The sequence below is a fragment of the Osmia lignaria genome, chromosome 10 (genome assembly GCF_051020975.1).
Source record: "Osmia lignaria lignaria isolate PbOS001 chromosome 10, iyOsmLign1, whole genome shotgun sequence".
NCBI classification, from domain to species: domain Eukaryota; kingdom Metazoa; phylum Arthropoda; class Insecta; order Hymenoptera; family Megachilidae; genus Osmia; species Osmia lignaria.
Window position 1 is genome coordinate 12,227,637 of NC_135041.1, and position 24,049 is coordinate 12,251,685.

The window sequence follows — 24,049 nt, forward strand, 5'->3', positions numbered from 1 at the left end:
AAGACGATGTACGATACGAAAATTCGAGCAACACAATTAATCAGCGAGAACGTTCACGTAGAATATTAATATTCAAAATTGAAATAGAATTTTTCTATAGTAATTGTAAAGTAATCGAGGATCTTTTACCTCGTACATCAATTCCATTTGCTGCCTGGTGATACAAGTACCATCCTCGAAGGTCATCGAACTATCGGTGGTCATCTTCGAGATATGGCTTAGCCAGACCTCGAAAAAACCGACTTTGATGAGGATCAGCTGATCGTCCTGGGAAAGATCGCAAAATCCTGGCACCCTTTTGGCAAACTCCACCACCCTCTGAACCGACGGTGTTACCCTGGTGGCGAATTGTTGCCATAGCCAGATCCTTTGCGATTCTACTGTTTCCGCAGTCGATGATGCCGCCTCCGGGTCCTCTGGACTGGCCGGCTGCGAAGAAGTACTCGCCTAATCAGCAGGATTATAAAAAGAAACCAGGCGTTGTTGCCAGATTCCGGTATGACTTTTATTACGACTCTAATGTTAATCTTAAATTCGTGGAATTCTTATCGAGAATATAATTATTAATACCAGAATTTTGAAATTATCCTAGCAACTGTGTTCCATAATTTCCATGAAAACTCACCGGTATTATCATTGGTTTCCGGACGATGCCTCTCGTTGATTCCTCGGTGAAGCCGCAATGAGCATGATGCGCCTGAGAGACTTGAAGTATCACGTCGTACACAGCCAACTGTTTCACGTCTGCGTCTGACTGATCCGCTTCCACTACTGCGGCTGCTGGCACACACGGTATGGCGTTCTGACCCTGCCCGCTGCTATTGTTATTATTCTGACTCGTAGTGTTGTTATTATTGTTATTATTGTTGTTGTTATTGCCACCGCCGGGAGAAGTTAATTGCTGGACACCCGTGGTCGCCGTCGTTGTCGTGGTGGTCGGGACAGCGTCCTCGGGGCCACGTTCCCTTGAACGTTTCGGCACTCTGCCGTATCTTACAGCTGGAAAGAAAAAGGATGAATTATAAATTAAATTAAAAAAAAAAAGAATCCGAGGTTAAATCGTAGGAGCCGAAGTCGAATCTTTCGGTTGTACGATTGGTACCGACCATTAAAGTCTCAGACGGCGGAGTTGTAAAGTAATCTCGTAATAGTTTCCACGAGGTACATAATTGAACGATGACTTTGCGCAAGGAAGAGAAGATAAAAAAAAAAAAAGGAAAACTCAACCGGGACCAAAGTTTTCCATCCGTCCACCGGACTCATTAATCATTTCGAGTTCGAAACTTTTTCTAAAGTAGTCGCGAATAAATTTCTACTCTTCTACTATTCGTTACCTTCCTTCGTGTATATATAGATTATGAAACGCATTTGCATGCACGATCACGAACGAAAAGTTGATTCGACTTGTGTCCAGGATAAAGAATTACGTAAATTAATTGGTCGGTTCCAGGATTAATATTTGACAGTGTTCCTGAGAAGAATTACGTAGGATAATAGGGAACGCTAGTTTTTCACTCGTTTTCATCCCGGTCAGTTTCATCGGGTTCGCTTCTTAAGCGGATCATAAGACCGCGGCCAGCTTATTACCATTTCCTCGACAATACCAGAGTGAAAAGCTCACGTCGGTTGCCTATTATACGCGGCTGCATATTGCACGATGGAACTTTGACGTTTAATTATGCACGCGACTTCCCTTTTAGTTTGCTTTCCCCTCTTCCTAGCCGATTCAGAACTTTCCGAAAGTAGAAGACTTATTTATTACGTTTGTCTTATTCGAGAGAGTCGTCGATCCTCTCGATCGAATTAATGATGGCAATTTATTTTTATCGTTTGTTGCAATAATGGTTAATAATACGTTCATTATACGTTACTGCGAAAGGATATTGATTAAACAGATGTAATTTGGGCGTTTCCCCATAGATATGTATAGGTACAGAGTTGATTCAAATAGAAATGTATACATACCGGTGAATAAATTATAGAAAAATTATAATTATATTAAAGGTTAAGAAAAGTTGGGAATAGAAAGTGAATTGTTACTTACAGTCCCTGGACATGCCGACAGCTAGGCACTTCTTAAATCTGCAGTACTGGCAGCGGTTCCGATTTAATCTGATGACAAGACACTTGCCGTCCCTCAGACACCTGTATTCTATTTGCTTTTGAATACTTCTCCTGAAGAAACCCTGAAAAAAAAAAAACAAATAAACATGGTTAGCAGAAAATACTTATTCAACATAGAAACCTCTCTGTTTACTATAAATTTATCCTACTTGTTCGTTTATCAAGATTAAATGCATCAAACAATTAAGTAAAAAGTGTTTAAGACGAATGATTTGAATGGTAATAGATAAACACGTTTAAAAGTGTTTGCGAAAGTTGAAAGCAATCGCGAAGTTGTATCAAAGATCAATTCATCGGGTCTCTTTTGCTTCTGTTGCTTCTTCCGGGATTGGAGAACAGGGAAATCTCTTTCATCGTGAGATATTACTTCGGCAACGAGTTGATCGATCGAAAATTGAACGTTCGCGATTTTCTTTCTCTTGTTTCGAGCTTCGAAAACTCGAGCTGTGATTCGAATCCTTTAGATTTTTATTAATCGACTGTTTATCGAAGTTATTAGCTTTTCGACGAGTCAACTCGTCTTAACAGATTAACGGAGGCACCGATCTAGCTTCGAAGAAAACGGAATACTGCACGATCGACGATTAATTCTCTCCGTCTGAGCGTGGATTTAGGGCTCGTAAAAATGTCGTTCGCGTGGAGAAACGACAGGGAAAAAACGAGCTTTCCATAACACCAAGACAGTCCCGTACTGCCGATACCACGGGCATCTCTGTGGCTCCGACGTACCTCACTGATTTATGCGACTCGATCCTTTTATCGGTTTCCCATAAACGTTCGATAAATAGGGTCTTGAAATTATCTCGTATTCGTTGAATTTCAACGCGTACCCGATAATCGCGATTAAAACGCAAGAAATTGATTTCCTAATTCCACGCTGGTGAACACGCAGCAGGTGCAAGGAGGCTGATATCCTGGCACATCAGGAAAACGGACCGTGCTTATCTGCACAGGGTAGGAAGCGAATCCTCGCGTGATTAATTTAAATCCAAGGCCTCCTGCCAGCCTGTAGATTCAACCGTGCTTTTCATTTCCGAGTCGATTACCATCCGACTGGCATAGCTTCTGAATTATCGCCAGTGTTTTCTCCCGACGAATTCTCCGAACGGATAACCGTGTTTCGAAAAATTTCACACCTCGACGAATCGGTGAATCGATAGAGGAAATCAACGCCAAATAGACCCTTGTTTCGCCTGGGAAAATAAACCCGGTGAAAATTTACAAATGTTATTTCTCCTCGCTGTGGAGCGAATAACAAACACCTATATACGAATGTATTATAATAAATAGAAATTTTTTTTCATACCCAGGTAACGTTATAAATTTTCAAGAGAACACTCGAAATTCATCGAGCAGAGGAGTTTCGAGACGAAGAATCAATTTCTCTTAGGAAGGTCGAGTTAATTGTAACGGGTGGGCAGAGAGAAGGTAATATACCGTGTGTACGAGCTTCCACTCGCGTACATATACATAGAAAGGAGTGTGCAGGTTGGATGGAAATTAACCAAGCAAGGGGGTCGGACCGGGAGCTGCGTTACACCGTTGAGTCGGGGTTGACCTGGTTGCCGTGGCCAACGGAACGGCTCGTTTAATAAGCGACGTATTATGATTAATGTGCCCCGGGTAGAAACGAGACGGCATAACTTTCCTACGTAGCCGCGTAACGTAGCTTCCGCAACTCGCCGCGGCTCTTTAACCGACGCACAAAAGAGGCCAAACGGCGGCGAATTGAGATTAATGCTCGATAATTAATAAAAAGCCATGGCGGATTTTAAAGTGTTGCAACAAGCGGAAAAATCGATCGCGGCGGTTGTTCTGGCAATTTTCATTGAACCGATGCTTTTCAACCGCATCCACAGTGTTATTCTAAAGCGAAGCTCGAATTATTTAACGCTCCTATTCGCAGGAAGCTACTGAAACTCTAAACAACTGTTAGCTGAAAAGGAAAAATCGAATTCGATGTAATTTCAGTTTTCCAATATATTGACGGGAAGAGAATAAAAGGAAAAGGAAAAGGAGAAAGAAGGAGGAGAAATATAGAAAAACGATAAACAATATCAAGCGAAGAGTCTTCTGACGACAGTGTATATCAGAACGATGAGGCAACGAAAATAATGGTAGAGACTCGTAGGCGTACTCGACTCGTCTACGAATCGGTTTATTGCTCTATTACCGAGGATATTAATTAATGAAAGCAGACTCGCGATGGTGCGTTGCATCGACGTCGATGCATATCCGTCTAAACGATGAGGATAGAAAGCGAACAGTTATACCATACAATAATAATAGTATTCGATAGCGTGGCACGGGCTGTGCTTGTTGTTAAAATCGATACTCCACCTTCCATCAGCTCGTACCACTGTTAATGGGAATAATAAAAATATCTCTTTCGATTATTTTTGGAAATCAAAATCAACGTTTCCAGACGAAAAGATTCAATTAAACGTATTTATTAATGACCCTCCTCTAAATAGAGTCTTTTATTTGAAAGACATTTCGAGAAATGAATAGTTTAAGGAATAATTAAGTGAAATCTTTTGCGAAAATGAAGGGTGTTAAATCAAAGTTGTTGGAACACGTGAATAAATAAGTATACTTAGTGGCTGCCTTTGTTCGGGATGATATAATAAGATTATGGTAAGAGCAAAAGCGAAGTAAAGTTTTAATCCACATTTAAAAAAAATGGAACGAGAAAGATTAAAAGGGGACTGACAGGGTTAAATGACAAATATAAAACAACAGAAAGGAGGATGAATCGATGTTGCGAGATTCAGAGAAAACAATGGAACACGTATGTTCAAATTTTCCACGTTGAAATCATTCGTTACAATTTTACGTGGGCTTAAATCGTGGTATTATCGGATCGAGTTTTCCACCGTAACTGGGAAACAATAATAATGATTTTATTCCGATAACCCGTTCATTTCCAAATGGACGCATTAATATTGCTCGCGGGATTATTACGAATTGATTCATTAAACGATAAATTATAATTTTGAAATTTAATTATTCGAACAGTAGAAAGTGAAAATGAAAATGCAGTGTTTATTGAAAATTAGAATATTTGGTTAAAAAATATACAATTTCTATGAAAGTTAATAGATCACCATTATCTGGTCATTTTTCAATATCAACTAAATTACAATGGAAATGGTTCGCACTTGTAATAATAACAGTGTTTTCTTACCATTTCAGACGTAATATCTCGTAGTCTAAGGGAATAACGTAACCTCTCGAAACATTATTATACTTCACTTTTAACGAGTCGAGCTAATAAGAGTTTAAAAACTTCACGAGCGATTCAATTTAAAATTCTCAAGTTACGTCGCTTTTTATCCTGTTAAGGATGGTTGAAAATTTTATTTATCACCACGGTACCGCGAACGTATCATGCTGCAAAGTTAACGAAACGTGCCACATAAATTATTTGAAATTTATACAGCTCGCGAAAGTATAATATAAAGCAAACAAGAGAAACATTGAACGCGGATCAAACGTTCAACCGAGCGATACGTACTGATTACGGATTAAAACGATTAAACGAATCGATAAAATCCGCGTGAGAATTCGATAGATGAGCCTGCTAGTAGAAGGACGCGCGATAAATCAGACTTAAAAAGGAGACTACGTTCGGAGCCAGTAGATTAAGCCCGAATGTAGTCAGACAAGATTGAACGAATCGCGTTGAACAGCCACGAAGAAATTTCATATTTTCTCACCTCGAAAATATTAATTGTACTGATTAATATAAAATAAAATATTGCTAATAAATTCATATTTTCTCACCTCGAAAATATTAATTGTACTAATCAATATAAAATAAAATATTGCTAATAACGATATATGGTATTTTTCATTTTATATCATCGATGAAATAGCAAGGCGAAAAGAATTAACGAGGCATAACCATTTCAACGGAGAAGTCAAAAATACTGGTAGCTTTTAATTAGTAAAATTAATTGGACGTATATGGAGGGATTTTTTTCGAGCTTCTATGAAACTCAATATCAATGAAAAGGCGAATCATTTCGATATATGTTGTAACTCGCTGGTGCATTTTACAAATTGGAAATTACATGTGAATCCAAAGCGCACCGATCCTCTGATTAATTAATATTCCCAACGTGTTTATAGCTGTATTATTACAGGAGATTTGCGAACCAATTTCGAGGTTCATTTAATTGCTGATCAAGCTTTATCGAGAGACTGGAAAAACGGGTACTTTTCAGTGGCCCGCAGATGTTATGTCGGTCACGTTAATGAAAATAAACCATGTTTCCTCGTTAATTGCACATTTATTTCAGCGTGCAACGATTCGTCATAAATACCGTGCATTAAATGCGCTTATTTGCAACGATTAACGTCGGTTGTATGTAAAACGAAATAATTTTTTATTGCTGATCAACGAATTTTCTGAATCAGTGAAGAAAAATAGTAGTAGAGGTCAACGAATGGTCAGACGCGCCGAGTTTTTTACAAATAAAAGCTTTACCATAGAATCTTTGCCACTATAAATAATATTTAAACAATAAATAAGAGATTCCGGTATTATATTCCGATTGCTAAAACAATATTTCAATTTAATCATTTATTTCTCAATTGGAGAAATCTTCGAGTTCCGTCGGGATGAAAAATTTCTCGACGAATCTCTTCTGAGAACACTAGTTAGAGAGACAGAAAGAGGAAGAAGAAGCGATTCGGTGAAATCGTTCGTTCGTTTCGTATTTCCCGACGGAGCGCATCGGCCGTTGAAGAAGTGCACTCGCGGGGCGAACTCGCGTTCGCCGTGTGTACGTGCCTTAATCTTGTGCGAGATGCACATCCGCCGCCTGAGATTGAAACACGGAAGCCCTAAGGCCGCGGTTAACGGTGAATTGGTACATTCTCGCGTTCCTACCCACACGTGCACACGATACAAACATCCTACCTTCCTACGTACGTACGAGCGTTTCCAATACCGCGAAATTAATTTCCCGGTTGGGATACGAACGCGTGTCCGTTTCCCTCGACTCATTCCACTCTTCTACCTTTCCTTTTAAATGAAAAAAAGAAAAAGAAATTGTGATTGAATCTTCGAAAAAAGAAAACATTAAAATATAGCCGCTTTCAAATTTCCGTATCCGCCCTGTAAGGTCAATCATAGGTGATCCTATCTGCTCGACCATAAATTTACCTCTTTCTGTCGATTTATCGCTATCTCGACCTGTTGAAAAATCGATCGTTCCTCGATGCGGATATTCTTCCTTTGTACAAAGACAACGAAAGAATTAAGATAACGAGACGAAGGATAAGTCTGATAAGAGAATCCGTAAAGCATACAGATGTATAAAATGAAACGAAATATCAAAGAGGATGGGAAATTACGAGTAGAAAGGTAAGAGAGATCTATTATAATGGAAAACAGCAGGAAATTGAGACAGATGGGGAAATCGAGGGAAGAATGTAAATAGAAGAGAAACAGAGTAAGTCGGCGAAGGAAGAGGAGAACGAAGCGGCTGAGAAGAGATCGATCGAAAGTAGTCGAAGCCGGTAAGGTACGGACACGATGAGAAAGAAATATCGTATTTATAACAGCGCGGGTAACTTTCTCGCGGTAACTGATGCGTCGAAGGTGATCCTTCGCGACCGTGTATTCCGAGATAAAGAAAAGTTTACGGTGTATAATTACGGTTCTCGATGTAGAAAGTTCTCTGAAAACTATTTCCCGCGTCCTGTTCCTCCGCGAACGATGTATATCTATTCGTTGGTTCGTTGAAGCACAATTTTTCTTTTCTCGAATCCGTAACATCAAGATGAAAGGTAAGAAATTTTCAATGTTTCCGTATGAAAGTTAACCGATCGGTACCGTTGATAATTACCGGGTGAACGTGTTAATTCGGAAAAATAATCTTTCCTCTCCAAGCGATCCTATTTGAGGTGTCGTTAGTGGTCTTTAGGGGAGGGCTTCCTGAAATATGCCATACTCACTTTGCAACCCTCGCAGCTGGTTACGCCGTAATGGTAACCGCTCGCCTTGTCACCGCAAACTCTACAGGCCACGAAACTCTTCGCGGGCGTCGAACTGTTCGAATCGGCGGCCGCGTAGTGTTGTTCTGGAAAACAAAACAGGCAGCTACGTTACGTAACGTGATCGTCATCCATGAAAGTAGGTAAAGGAATTCCCGTTTCTTCGCAGAACCGAGAGACCGAAACGATGCGATGGGTCTCTCGAAAATCGTGACAAAGAATGATCGTAGCTGGAATATTCTTTCTTCCGTGTATCAAAGAGATACAGAAAACGAAGGGTTCGTTAACCATCGCCTAATTCATAAGAGCGTCAATTTACCGTGTTCTCCAAACGGATCATCAGAGCCGCCATAAACAGAATTCTCAGCTCGTTCGATTCTAAGCTGTCCGATGAGATCACGGTTCACCGTAGCCTCGTTTCCTTCTAACGATCAAAAAACGAGCACTGCGTGCTAGGACGTAACGGCATCGTCTGCCGATGCAAGCGGTCACGCGTAGACGGTGTAGCAAGAAGAAGAAGATCAGGAAAAACGAACAGATCCTAGGTAGACCAAATAGAGAGAGGAGAGAAGTAGAAAGGTAGACGGAAAGAGGATCGATGTAATAGAACCGAGACGATACGATTCCCTTCCCACTGGCAAGAGACACGTTTGGACAAGGCGGCTTCTTTCATTCGGCTAACCCGTTGCATCCATAATGCAACGACAGACGAGCAACACGAGCGGCTATCGAGCAAGGGAAACGGCTGTTGAGGCTGCAACACCAGTGCACGGTGGTTCGCGTAACGGAAAGCTCGCGTCACCGTTACAGAACCAGGGAGGAAGAAGAAGAAGAAGAGGAGGAGGACGAAAAGAAAAAGGAAAAAGATGAAACCAGGCCGTCCGCTAAGGGAGAGCAGAGAGAACCGTATAAGAGTAGTCTGTAACATTATATATATTGATATATACAGTGTCCTAGTATTAATAACAGGCTACTCAAGTTGAAGAATTTATCGTGTTTCTGTATTCTTAGATTTTCCAAAGATCTTCAACTGAAAATTTTTTAAATAAAAGTTTTGTCTAATTTTTATTATTTTCGGGAATGCCTGTAAATCATAGGAATTTCTCTTGGTCTACTCTGATTAAAATACTGGATCAATTTAATCGCGACCTTTACGGACACCCTGTAGATGTACCGTTGGTCTCCGGTGAAACCCTTGCCAGAAGACGTGGTTACGCGTGCAAGGCTCGGACAGGGACGAAGAGAACCGTTGCAGATGAGAAGAAGAACGATGATGGGAAGGATAGACGAGTGTAGTAGCGATGCAAAGAGAAGAGCAGGAAGAAGACAGAGGGAGGAGAATGTGGTTGATTGCAGCGTGTGGAAATGGGGCCCCGGCAACTATACCGGGCAACGATGCGATTTTATGACGCCCGTAACGTGCTCGAGATCGAACGGTACTCTTCACCTCCTGTACCAACGAGCACGAAGAAGACCAAGACGTCTGTCTGCTACCCCGTTACCGTTCCTTCGTCAACCGATCCTGCTTCTCTCCCTTTTCCAGCTAAACCGACGCCGGAAACGCGTTCGTACGATAATCACGTGCTGCCAAGAGACTTCTACTTTTTCTTGGCTTTGTAAGAGATTTTTCTCGGATCTACGTAGCGATTTGTCTGGACGGATACGAATGAAGTTTCAAGCAACTGCTTTTATAACCTTGGTCTTAGGGATGGATTTATTTTGTTGTTTCGAGTGATTCCCTTTGAATCAGGGTAATCATTTTCTAAGGTGATATACACTGTTATATTCTGCTATTCTACCGGGATCATTCACACGTGAGAGAAAACTTGCTTCTCAATTTTCTACGAGTTTAATACAAACGTCTTCTTGTGTTATCCAAAGTTCAAGCATGTTAACCACACTTGACATCGTACGTAACGTGTATCTAATAAATGTACTTTGCCAACTTCGTACGCTGTTAGCTCCATTAAATCATTTCAAACTCCTAACCCGATCCTTAACCAAGTGTACGTTTCGCTTTATCATTATCATCGAAGCAGACGAAATTATACCGCGTTACTTGTAATAATCGATCGGCGCAGCGAATGCAGTTTCACCGGCCTTCGAATATCCAACCGATGAGACAACTTGGAATAATTAGGGGTGCGCTGATAAGCGATCGATCGATCGATCAGCGTTCGTAACGCGGGTACATTGTAATTTATTGCGCCCGAGGACGGTCTGTAATTTCCCAAGACGAAGGCGGAAGCGCGCCGTGTAATGACGCGCTCTGTAACCGCTCGACGGCGAGGCCAAGTTTTTCGGTGCTTCTTCATGGGAATTCGTTAAGGTGTACCGTATTAACGATACCTCGAACGAACGCGTACCGATAAATTTGTCCGTGATTTCGAATTTTTTACCCGACAGCCTATTTCCGGATAATAAATTCCGGATGATAAAAGAAAAGATGGAAATTAAAATTTTAAACAAGCGATCTTTTTCCGATTCGATCGATTCCGATCCCACGAGGTTTTCACCGGGAGAAACGAGTGAAATATCCTCGCGGCTTATGTCCATGTATAACGCGTGTCCATCGGTACTCCCGCGAGGAGAAAGTTCGACCGTGCGGAATTTCTAAGCAGAAATAGAAACTGTGCCTCTGTTCCGCGGAATATTCACCGCTAAGTGAAATGTTAAGTACCGTATGATTACGGATAGAATATACGACGGACTATAAATGATTTACGGTTGCGACACGATCTATGGTGTGTATCCAGTGTGCGTGAAAGCGCGATCAGAAAATTGCGATACAGCTTGTTTCATGGGAGCCAAATGGAATTGGGAAGAGTGTAGATAACCGGCGATACGATTCGTATGTCTCTTGACACGAGCAAATATATTGGTTGCCTTTGACGCGTGAAAAATATCTACTATCTCTTTGATATCGCTTCTTTCGCTCGTCAGACACTTGTTACGTAAAGAGAAAGAGGTGTTTGAATTTTATGAAATTCTATGTAAAAGGGTCGTGGGATCTTGATATATTACCCGCTCGACTAGCGAAGGATTTCAATTTATCGAAAAGTCATCAATTTAACGTTAAGGCTACCTAAAGTTTGTCTCCACTCCTCTTTCACTAATTACTTGATTCCACAAAATCTGAACCTAACGGTAGTGAACGTGTTAATCAACGTAAACTGTTGCTCCTTTTCGCGGAGTGCACGTGAATCCGGCGTGGCTGTTTTCATCGTGTCAACAGTTGAAGAACAGAAAACAGAAGGTTCCGTTATTTCGTTTCCGTTCCCTTCGTAGCAAAAAGCATCGGGACGCGAAACGGGAACGAGGAGTATCGCGAATTTTTGTACAGTTCACTCGTTATTTAACGAGAAGTTTATTCTGTTGTAAGCAGACGTTAAAACGTTTATGAACTTTTACCAATTTCTACTTAATTACTACCTTAAATACTTTCCTACGCGACGATTTCTCTTTTTCAACTTCATTAACTCAACGTTTCGCGTGATTATAACGCAAGAAGACATTCTTGCAAAATAACGCGATTCGTTGGTGCTATAAGGTTCTTTGTACGATACGTTTTTTATTTTGCAACAAAATATGCCACATTGGCGGTGAAGGGTTAAGCCGACGATTATTTCTTCTCTAAACATTTGGAAAACATTTTCGAACAGAGTAACGAAAGGATTAAGTAACTCGTATAAAGCCGATAAATCGTAGGAAGCAACAACAGACGTAAACTTTACAGCCTAGAAAGTTTTCAGCTAACTTTGCCCCGAGTAAAATGGCTAAGTGTTATAAATCCAGCAATTTTTTTTTACGTCGATCGTTCAAACGGAACGTTATTTTGCTCTGACACGTACGGTCGGCAAACATCGACGAGAAGTTTCCCTTCGTCGAGGGTATAATACATAAATTTCGTTGGAGTACTTGCATATATTCAAGAGCGCTTTGAACGGCCCAGTTCGAAAGCTTGCACGAAAGCCAGGTAGCAAAGTAAGCTCTGTTCACTTCTGTCTCTCCCTCTTATTTCCTTCATGATCTCCGGTTTGTATCTTCGAAGTAGGTCGTAATGGTACATCGGCAAACTGTTGGCCCTTTTTGGACCTTCATTCGTATGCTATTTCCAATACCTTGATGTATCTTTACTTTTTTCATTTTTATTCATTAGATCTTTGATACCAACTCTTTCAATGAAACTACGAAACTTTAATACGTTGAACGCCACGGTGAAAATGGCCATTTGTTGAAATATTTGATTTTCAAATTTCAATTTTACATCATATGTACAGTAACAATATTATTTAAAATAATGTTTTTCCTATTGGTTTCTTTTAATTATTCAGGCATGTATAATTTGCGGTCATCGGTGATCTCCATTGCGTTCAACGTGTTAATAATATTTCTAACGTTACTATTAAAGTAATAGAGAGCGCGTTATTGAAATTCGAATATATCAGGTTTGATATGCAAAGAACCGCAGCATCTGTTTCTCAGATAGCAGGCTTCCGTGTGAGGAAGCAGCTGATGCTTGCAAGAATACAGCAGTTTCCTGTGCCGGTAAACAAGCGACAGATTGGTTGGAACGCGTTGAACGAATCGATGTGTGCAAGCCACGAACAACAGCTATTCGTTTACCTGCGATACCGTGTGTCGACTCGACATCGAATATGCATTAAAACGTGCATCCGAAGCGAGCGTGCGAAGCTGACCCAGGGACATTTCAGTGCGGTGCTAGAAACCGCTAAATTAATCAATTCCCGATGCTTTATTTTCCCATCCCGTTCACGGCCCATCATATCGAATTTTCATTATTCATGAAATCCACTTATCATCTATTTCTTCGAAAATTATTAAAGCGATGTTACAATTCGACGAATTTCTTTCATATCCCTCGGGAAACGATCCATGAAATTCATTCGCGTAATGCAAAATTGTATAACGTTGAATGACTACGGGTACGTGAAAGCGTAATCGTATCAACGATCGGAATTTAACGTATCGAAGTTACATTTCTGCATTCAATTTGCGGTAATATTATGTAATCAATTAGAATGTGAGCAAACGTTGATCTACAGCTAGGAAATCCTGTCCAACTTTCTTGCTGGCAGACAGCAACACCCACCGGTAATCGAGCCATATGTTTCTATTTTCTGCCATTCAAACGTCTATTGTTCCAACTTTCTTCCAAATACCAAGGTATTGAGACGTCAAGATACCAAGATACCGAGTCACCGAAGGTGTCACAAATAATTCATAGACCAAAAATGAATATATTCACTTCCCGGACTACACAGCACAGTGAATAATGAAAAAAATCATACGAGCATCTCTTCGTTCGCACTAACCCTTAAACAAAACACCATTCCTCGAATCGTCGTAAGGAATCGCAGCTGGTGTTAATTACAACGCGTTCGACTGGCGGTGCCTTAATTATTATAGCATTCTCGGGTCTACGATTATGCAACGCCAAGTGAAAGCCGCTGGATAACTTTGGGTGGGCGAGGTGGAAGCATTGAAGTTTCGTAGAAAAACGAATTTCTCGGCGAAACTGTGCTGCGGTATATCCGGTGGAAGTGAAACGAAATGAAATTTCACCGATGCATCCGGAAGATCGTACCACGCACACGAGCATGTTTACGGTCTGCTTTTATTTCACCAACTGACCCGGTACAGACTCCGCCCGAACTTACTCGTCGGTCGCGTTTCCCGCCACTTAAGGATTTTACTACCGGCCACGATCGCTCCGATACGATTGGACGATCGGCAGTAAAACGTACCCGCCGGCGAGACATTGCGGAAAATTTTCTTTTTCCCCACCGAAGATACCGACGATTTTGTTTTTCTTACACCCGGAGAGCATCTGCTCACGAGCAACATTCTCACGGGCCTGGCAATATACCTTTTTGCCGCGTAACGAATGAATTGCCACGATCCCTCTCTTTCTCTCTTCTGTTACGCTCCGAACACGATCCGATGGCTGACCGTTTCGCCGTTGATTCCCTTGTTCTCCACCTGTACTTTCGTTTCGCCGAACAGCCGTTTTTTTCCTCCCGAGAAGATTTTATTTACGAGGGACCGGGACCTTTGCGTCTAATTCTGGCTGCTATTGATTACTATTTTTCGTGGATTCGATAAATAACCCTAAGTAAAAGTTTTTTTTGTCTCTTTTTTTTCGTCAAGTATTTTAGCCGAGGGATTCGTTCGTGTTTGCTCGACACAATTTCGTCCCATTTTCTCCTTTGCTTCTCTAATTCTCCCAATAGTTGGCGAACAAGTGTGCAACGCGATAACCAGAGTTAGGTCGCGTCGTCGAATGCAAACAGGCCGAACGAGCCGGTGTTGCGGAGTACAACGAATGCAATTTGCCGTCGTACCGTTTAATTACGCTCGAGCTGGTCACGGGTCCGCGTGGCGAACGCTCGGACACGCTTCTGACATCGAAACGATCTCTGCTTCCTTCGAGCACGATGCTCGTGTTTCGAATCCACGCTTGATTACGCCTTTTGACCGCGAAAGCGACGATTCCGCGCAAAATCGTTTCACCTTCGTTCGATATCCCGGATAGAACGTTAACCCTTTCCGTGTTGGCTGACGCGAATGTACGCCGATGAAAAATTTTTAGATCTTTCATCGTTATATTCAAAATATTTGAAAATAAACAGCCTGAAAAGCGACGGATAAGAGTTGCTTTCCGCGCGAAGGAGCTTAATAAACTTTCCCTTCGTAATCCCGAGAGTGCAACCCTTTCACGACGACATTAATAAACGTTTTCGTGATTGAAATGGTCGGCAAGGTGTCGCTATGTATTCAAACGAGACAGACTCGGTTGAGATACAGGGAAGTATCGCGCAAGGTAAGTAATTAATTAAGAATCGTAATTAACGGGCCCAACAGAAGCCATTTCTAAGTGGTGTCCCGGGGGAACGTTCTCCGGTTATCGAAGTCCCTTCACGAATTAATTATGTCGAGTAATTTAATTAAATACATCAATTACCGTTGCGTTGACCGTCGAGAATTTCTGTTTACCGGATTTTCCGCTTTTTGTTCCTCCTGTTCTGCCGTGTTTACACGGACTGGCTTCTTCAAACGTTGCCCGGTATCAAACTCACCGAGTTAATGCAATTTCAGCTCCGACGTTAGATTCTACATTAAAATAATTAACATTTCGGAGCAACTGGTTCTGATGAAATTTTCCACTAAAATATCTATGTTACTAATCGTAAGAAGCGTCGGTTCGTTACATCGTTGGGCGATAACAAGTAATAAGCGCGATTTTGGTCCGAGACCTACCGGATTTGCCGTCACAGTGGAAAAGCGTATTCGTAGACCGAAACGATATCGCCCACGCTGATCTACGCGTAACACGAAAGCCATCAGAGAGAAGGCATTGTCGGGACGCAACGATGCGTGCACTCAACGACGGTAGACATTCCGGAAACAAGCTCAGGACGAAAGAAGAGAGAAAGAGAGAGAGAGAGAGGAGAATCAAGTACGCGCGGCAAAGATTTACGTTCGCGCCGCGAAAGACTGGGAAACCTGCTCTTCTGTGACCCACATCGTTAACGAGACGTTTCGTTGATTAAATAATGGGAGCCCGTTGCGGATTCGAAGCGGATAAGATAGCCGAAAGAGCGAGCGTTTCAATGGAAGCTCGGAGAGATCAGTGGATAAAGATGAGGGGAATGGGACAGGACGATTCACCGATTCGCCGAACCCTACACCTATGCTCTTTTGTTTTAAATAACGGCTCGCGAACACATGACAGCCTTTCACGGATGCCAGCCACGTGAATTTATGGTGTCGCAGACTTCCGGGTGCAAGTTGTATCCTTTTGGAAAACGGCTAGGATCTTTTGCCAATGGAACGTGGCAATGGTTAATGGTTCTTGATATGCTTTTTCTACAGAGACATAAACTTTTACCAGAAAATTAATTACACGATCCGCCCTAATTTCCTTGACGATAGTTATAATTATCCGCAAATAATTGTCTTGTAATATTCTTATTTAACGTTGAGCTCTCGCGAGATTAATTGTCCAATATAATATGGCTGGTAACATTATCGATTTCACTGGGCTTGACACACATACGGGCTGATTTATATTCGGATACCATGGAAAAAAAAGAAATTGGGTCGAATCAGAAAATACGCGACGAAATTGACGTGGTCTCGTTAAGTGAAATTGGGAATATCGGGAAGAGGATACTCGAAGAACTCTGCCTAATTAATTCCAGGTCATTCTCGGGTTCCGTTGGTTCTTGAAAAATAATTGTCGCGTTATAAACGTGATACTTTAATCCCTGGTAATTGACGGAAATTGGGTCTAATATCGAGTAATAAATCGCTGAAAAAATTACCCTTCGCTTAAGTATTAACGAAAATAAATTTCATATTGGAATGAAATATTCTACCAACACAATGATAGACGCATAAATCAATCATAGAAAATCACAACAATTAAGAATAATCGTACTTCTTTATGGCGAGAACAATTTATTACGCCTTTGGCGTGGTACTCAATCGGTTCCCTCCATTTCCAACCATGATAAAACATTAATACCGACATCGTGGGAAGGGATTCAGTGTATTAACGATACATTATCGTAATAAGCACCTCTGAGGATCGTTCGCTACCGGGGGTTCCCTGTTCTGCGTTAAGGCGCCTACACATGCAACCAGAATCGTACGCATTACCGTAATAATGTCGATGTAACGTTGATGTAACACGGCGTTACACGACACGCAACGTGTTACATCGGTTGTTGGCGAGCACATTCGTGCTGTGTCGAGAAAATTTCAGAAAATCTCAACCATCGCGTGCCTGGCCACTCGATATTTTATATTTCACCAGGTTATTATTAGTTTTCATAAGTAAAGCGGTCTCCTTGGCATTGATAATGGTGCAAGTTAAAAAAAGTGTACTATTTCTTTGAACTGTTTTACTCGATTCAAAGTAAAGAAATTATGAGAAAAAATAATTAGAAAAGGAGGATCAAAGTTTCAAGTAGTTAAGTGGCGTAACTGGTCAGACACGACGCTTTAAAGAGAAAGCGTGGAATTCATTTTTTCCGATGAGAAAAATGAATTATTCGCTTGTTTGTGCATTCCAGTTTTTCAGTTTTCGCCATAAAAGTTGGGCCACGTTTCGAATCTGTAAATCAACCGTTTCACGTAACATTTACGTAATCCTTCGACATAATATTTCGTATCGAATTAGAATTGCAGATATCTTAATTAAAACCGCCAACATATTCGAGCGTAACAAAAAGCATTTCTGTTGCGCAAACCTTTCTCATTGCACCGACGCTGGAAAATCTGTCCTGAGAAATATGCATCCAGTTCTTTATCAACATTCCGTACATCCAATTGCTCTGGATACGTAACAAATGTGTGTGAATCCAAACTACTCGTTGCATATTGTCAGAATTACACGAAAATTACGAAATTAAAAAAAGAAAAATGAAAGTGGGTGTATAGACAATATTTACCCTACAAATTCGCCCATTAATTGGTATTATGAAGTCGGGATCCCATTCAAGAAACCAATAAGAGAAATCGTGAACATAATAGACTCGGATTCGATTCCCGGCCCTCGGCAGTTTCTATTTTTCGCATCCTAACAGCACAATAAAAATCAGAGTGCGAGCTCCAACAAAGAGTGAATTTCATCTTTAACACGCTCGATGCAACGCGAATGGCAAGATTCGCAATAAGAAAATTCATGATTACGAGAAATCTCGGGGGAATAAGGAAACTACATAAAAGGATTCTAATATTAGGCTTCGAATGGCGAAGAATAGGAACGAAATCTATAAATTCTATACCGCAGTGTTAACCGACTCCTAACCGAAGTTTAAAGAAATTTTAAACCAATTACCACCTAGTCGAATTCCTCGCGAAAGTGGTGTGTTCGGTGTTTCGAGGATACAAAAGCTGCGAGGAGAGGACGGCTCGACTTCGGATCAGGTGCGGAATAATCAAATCAACGAGGAACGATCCATAAGCTCGCGGTGAACTGACAATAGTGGAAACTCGTTGCAGCTGCTGATGTCGGGGAACTACGGCTGAGAAACAAGGAAGGTTGTGCAGAAGTTTGGAACGCGGCCTCGACCCGACCAGCCCGAGCGAGAGCCACTTGACGGCATTTAGCAGCCCTTGTTTACAAGGAAGCGGCGCGCATCGCATATATTTGCTCGGGTCACAGCATTCGTATTCCAACCGACTGTGTCCATCCGTTCCTACTCCGCCATGTACAAGTGCAGTGTGCGAGTGTGCCTCTAGTGCCGATACGTGCTGGAATTCCCTCGAGCCCCACTATTCCAGGGCCGGTTGTTATTTTCAAACATTCATCTCCCTTTTTTCGCAATACGAATACCTTGAGATTTCATTTTTCAAGGATTTAAAAAGAAATTTCGACGGAGGGTGCACGGTTGATACTTGGGTGTCGAACGTTAATTAATTAGATGCATCGTTCGTTAAAGGACGAATCGGACTAATTTGATGGAAGGGACACATACACGCTTGAAACAAATAATTTATCGTCGCTTTTATATGCTCGCTCGTTCGCTTTCCAAATGCACTTTCTACAGACAATTTCTCGTTGCAGCTCGACTCGGCTCGACTCGGCTCATTCTCCTCTTCTCTTCGCGATTCCCACTTTCTCTGTCTTCTCATTCCCTCGTTCGCCTTTTTCTCCCTTTCTGCTGGCGCACGTTACGCAATTCCAAAGATATATGGTCGCTTCAGGAATATCTTCGGGCGGTCTCACGCGTGCAACCATTTACCGGGTGACTAGGGCAATTTTGACTTTTCCTCTAACCATCGCGGCCTTCCTATTCACGGATATCTCTTCAACGCGTCACGAGCTCTTATAATTTTTTTTTTTTTCTTTCTCTTTTCGTAACGACCGTTTGACTGTAAATACGTGGACTCCCTTGGCCACTTGACTCCCTTGGATACTTGATAATTAATCTTGTTACGATTTCCAAATCAAGCTATCAGCGATTGAATGTTTAGCTAACTGCATCAATTTTCAAAGAATGAGCATTGCAAATGAAATGTAATTGCTACGAAACCTTGTTTATTCAGTGTACAGTTCTTTTCAATTATTAACACTCCAGCAACCGGAAGTCTATTAATAGAGTTTTTAATGTCAGTGATTATTGATTGACAGTAATTGATTGATTGATTGATAATAAACACGTTGATGGTCGAAACACCCATGAAATGAATGAAATTAAACATCAATGATTTAACTTTTTCACGTTTCATCAAATAATCAAAATGAAATAACAATGATAGATAAATTGAAAGGGGATGAATGAATGGAATCTGAACGATAATGTCAATAATTTATCCAATTTGATAAATCTTTGAGTTCATTGTGTGAAGGGATTGTGAACTTGATAATAAACACGGATAATAAAATACCCATGAAATAAATGATATTAAACACTAATGATTTAATTTTGTTCACGTTTCATTAAATATTAAAAATGAAATAACAATGATAATTGAAAGGGGATGAATGAATGAAGCCTGAACGATCCTGTCAATAATTTATCCAATTTGATCAATCTTTGAGATCATTGTGCGAAGGTATTACACGGACTGTGAACAGGTGTTGTGCAACGAAAACGCGGAAATGCAATGTCGATAAACTCGCCTAAGCAAGAGAGACCCAGACGACCGGCGTCGCCAGACTCTCACTTATCCTCCCCTTTCTCCTCTCGCCCGTTTCTCTGCCACGTTACAGAAATACACCGGGAAAATTATGTCACTAATGCGCCTGGATATATCTCTAAGCGTGGAAACGCCGTTTCGTTGCATCGCTACTGCCTGGAAGATCCTTCTATCCGACCTTTTCCCCTCCGTTACAGCGAGACGAGAAATTTCCCAGTTAATTCCCTCGAATAATTGAATTTCTATCGAAATTATAAGCGGATCTGTCATCCTACGAGTTTCGATGCTTGAAAAATTTACAACCCTTAAATTTCAACCGTTCGAATCGCACGGGAAAACTTGTTTAGAAAGAAAAAAGAAAGAAATAAATGAAGAAGGCATCGATCGTATTTGCATGTTTCAAGTTATCCACCTATAGCCGGCATTAGTTACATGTCTCCTTCCCGTTACAATACGTAGAAACATCTTTGCATGCATGCCACGATGCACAGAACACATCGAGATTTCATAAGAGTTTCCTCGTTAAGAACCGGCGGAAAATCGCGTTTCCCACGACATTTCATCCACGTCTTAGCGACGATCCATCGAAAAACGAATTTTTCTCCAACTCCGTAACAACCTTCCTAATTAATGAAATATGTTTCCGTATACATCCGGAAAGTTTCATGGCGTCGAGCACACGGAATCGTGACTTTCCTCTTTCAATCGAGTTGTACTCTAAGGAAGAATTGTAAATCTCGTAGAACGATCGAGTGAAATCGTATAGAAATTTATCTGCTTCGAGTCGCGCGGACGTTATGATTGCTCGTCTCTCCGCGATTGCGACGATCCATTAAACTCTCACATCTTCGTAGGAGAAACTATCCGAGATTTCTATTTTTACTAGATTCATCGATCGAAACTTCAGCGGTTTAATAATTGCGTTAAATTCGTCAAAAATCAAAATAATTTAATTTGGAGTCTCATTTTTCTAAAAGGAAAAAATTGCGAAAGAATACGAAAACAATGGGAAATGCAATAACTATTTCAGAGGATAGCCAGTTTTCTCGTTACTCAAAATTCTGGCATCAATAGAGAAAGAGGAACTTCCCCAGGGAGTTTTATGCGTTGTCTCGCGTGGGACAAATTGCCGCAACTGTGTATGCGAAGAATGAATCGTTGTAAACGCGTGTCCGAGTGCGGCACTTCAGTTCCCTCCTATTACGCGATCAAAGAACAAAGGGAAAAGTCGATGAAAATGTTTTTCCATTTTCATCCATCGACGGTGAAACATATTTCATCAAAAGATACACACTTTAAATTACGAAAATCACTTTATTTCTTTTTGTCGTTTGTCATTATTTTCTTTCATTTATAAGACGACAATTGGCTACGTAATTATTTAACGATTCAATTGAATACTAATGGAAATAAAATACGATTCCAACTGCATTAAATAAAAAATATATATCAAAGTGGTTGTAAAAGGTGAAAAGAGCGGATAGAAAAACACAAGGGAAACGCTAAATCACTTCGAGCAACGTAGCATGCTCAACAATATGAAAATAAATGTTAATATCGTAATTGTGTAGCCGCGTTGCTCAGCGATAATGCACCTGGGAACTTAAGTTCCCTCGATCCCAGTGCGTTGAAGGTGTTCCATCCATTTCCAGATGCATTAACGTAATACTCGTTCGCGATCTTTAGAGGACTGCAAGTGCGGTAACTTGGCTTTTTTATGCAGAAAAAAAAAAATCGGTCATTCTCTGTCGAATAAATTAAATCCTCTTGTGAACCACAAAGGATTAAGAATTCGACGATAAACTTTTCTTTAATAATTATGAAATTTTCTCTGTTTGCGTTGGAAATAAATTGAAACCACAGAAAATTCTCAAGCACACCAGGATTAGTGTTATTCGTCGGCTTGACGCGTTGATGAAGGTGTTTGAAAGAAAAAAACATAAGAATTTCATACCTCCAGAGATACTTTCCACGTGCAAAACTCTCACGTCGAAAGAAAAAGTAGAAGATTAACGCGAATGGTCGGTCGAGGCGTTAGAATGTCTCGAAGCACTGTTGAGCGTAATTCACGCAGCAAAATCAGCCGTCGAATAGGAAGTTACGCAACAGGCTTCTCAGGCGTGTCTTAATAAATTACATAATAAATGTCTCATAAGGAAATTATGTAAAAGCGAACGGGTACGTAATACAAGCGAGCCACGTCAATTGAATTTTTCCATGCGTTTAATGTTTAATCGAACGAAGAAGCACGAACCGATGGAAACAACGCGACTTTTGTTCCATTCTGATATATGCGAAAAAATCATCCTTGGTCCCGATCGAGCCGAGTGGCTCGAATGTGGGCCATCATGCTCGAATCAATTTTTCCTTGATCGGTAAACAACCGTGCAAACAATTCTGTTACGTTCAAGTGAAAACCTTTATCAGAGGAAAAGGAAAAAATATGGCTGGGTTTGTTCAGTGGAAAAATAAAGCCGAAAGAAGAAAAGAATCGACTCGAGTGAAACAAAAATAAAGTTCAAGAGGAACTCGAATTATTTCATGTTCCTAACGAATGAAACGAATTATCTTCTGGGTAAAGGTAATCGATTGTGTTTTTTTTTTTTTTTTATTCTCGTGGTCGTTTCTCGTGGCCGACGTGAGAAACCAAGTGCCTCGACTTCAGGTTCACTGCCACGAGCATTATTTACGCAAGAAGACTCCACCGTTCGCCCCTCCTCTTACGCCTTAATCGCACTTAATTAATCGCCTAATTGCCGACCTGCCAATTAAACGACCTCTGGTGTCGGCACGAGTTGCGCTCGTTCGGAGCAATTTTCTCCAACTTATGCATATTCCGGAGGGAATCGTTTTCTCGGCAACGTTTCTTTGATTCAAACGACTCGACCGATTCCGGTTACGAAAAGAGCATTGAAACGAGATCAATGTAAAAAGATCCTCCAGATTCTGCGAAGAGTGGAAAGTAAAAGGAGTCGAGTATAAAAAACAGAAAAGTTTATGGAATTTAGATATTCAGAATTCCCCATTTCATTTCCTACCCCTTTTCATTAAGCTTCTGAGAAATAATTACGTATCCGTGGCTCTCCAAATTTCACGGAATAAATTCATTAAAATTCTGCTCGTTAAAATTACTAATTCAGCTGATTTTTGTTTTAAACCACGGAAAAAATGGTAATTAAACGATACAAAGTTTTGCACATGTCTCGACAAAGAGTTGGTTAATGCGATTTCAAAGATCCCGGAAACTGAAAGAGTCCCACGTTCGATTCAATGGGGACTTAAGCACGACCTTAAGTCGTGTACGCAAGTACAACGACCCCTGACGCTAATTATTCTCATTAACGGAAAAGCTGGAATCCGTGGTATTGCGAGGAATGCGAGAATCTCGAAGTAGGATACCTTTTATGTACACCGCGCATTGCTAGACACAATTGTGGTGGTTTTTATTACCTGCCGTTACGATAAAGCTCGGTGGAATGTTATTTAACAAGTCATCTCTTGTTGAAAAGCTTTTACAAAAAAAAATTTAATGGACTCCGTGTTGTACGCGAGACTTTCATTAAAATTTAATTTTTCCATTGGAAACCACGTGAAATATTTCTCTTGCTATTTATATCATTTTCTTGCTAAATATTAAAAGCAATTTCGAAGAAATAAATTTATCCTTGCTTTTTGTATTCATTATATTATATCTGATATTACGTTTGAATCAAATTTCAAACATCTTCCACAAAGAGTAAGTTAGCCACCGAGCTCCTTAAACTCCAAATTCAATATACACGTACCAATTCATTTGAATTGATGCTGATATCGAATAAGATCGATCAATTATCGGTTCCAAAGCTCACGTTTCTTGCTCTCTCCCTCTACGTATTTGACAGGGTGGCCGGTAATTAATTAGAATTGCCTAAGGGGTGTAGCTTATCGCGAGAAGCTGCAACTCCCTCAGGAAAATATAGCTTCCAGTTAGGTTTAATCTGAAATTCTGGAAACCCGGAGTATATTCGTGCCGTCGTAACGAACCCGCATTAATTAAGTTCCGGTTCCGTCCGCGACCAGAAGCAACGAAGAAAGTTTTGCAGGATAGTTATTCGGTATCCTCCGCGATGTGAACTTTCTTGTCAAAAACGTATACCTGTTATACAATGACTATCGCAATGAAAATTCTCTTTTTTAACCATTTTCCCTGGGGAAGTCTGATTTGATGTACCTACACCTTTCCCCCAATAATTCTCGATTTTCAACG

General features: G+C 40.8%; 1 protein-coding gene across 7 annotated transcripts in view; it reads right to left on the reverse strand.

Moving 5' to 3' along the window:
* The window catches only part of Eip78C (Ecdysone-induced protein 78C), a 64,663-nt gene that overhangs the window by 2,402 nt on the left and 38,212 nt on the right, over window positions 1-24,049 (reverse strand). For 6 of the 7 annotated variants that reach the window (XR_004583268.2, XM_034340338.2, XM_034340333.2 and 3 more), the window contains 4 exons: window positions 8,092-8,216; window positions 2,045-2,186; window positions 626-999; window positions 130-447 (listed from right to left, as the gene is read on the reverse strand). Coding sequence is in view for 6 of the 7 variants with exons in the window: in XM_034340338.2 (XP_034196229.1) it covers window positions 130-447; window positions 626-999; window positions 2,045-2,186; window positions 8,092-8,216 (959 nt within the window). In the remaining variant the exon portion in view is untranslated. The remainder of the gene's footprint in view (window positions 1-129; window positions 448-625; window positions 1,000-2,044; window positions 2,187-8,091; window positions 8,217-24,049) is intronic. The other variant, XM_034340337.2, reaches the window with a different exon arrangement.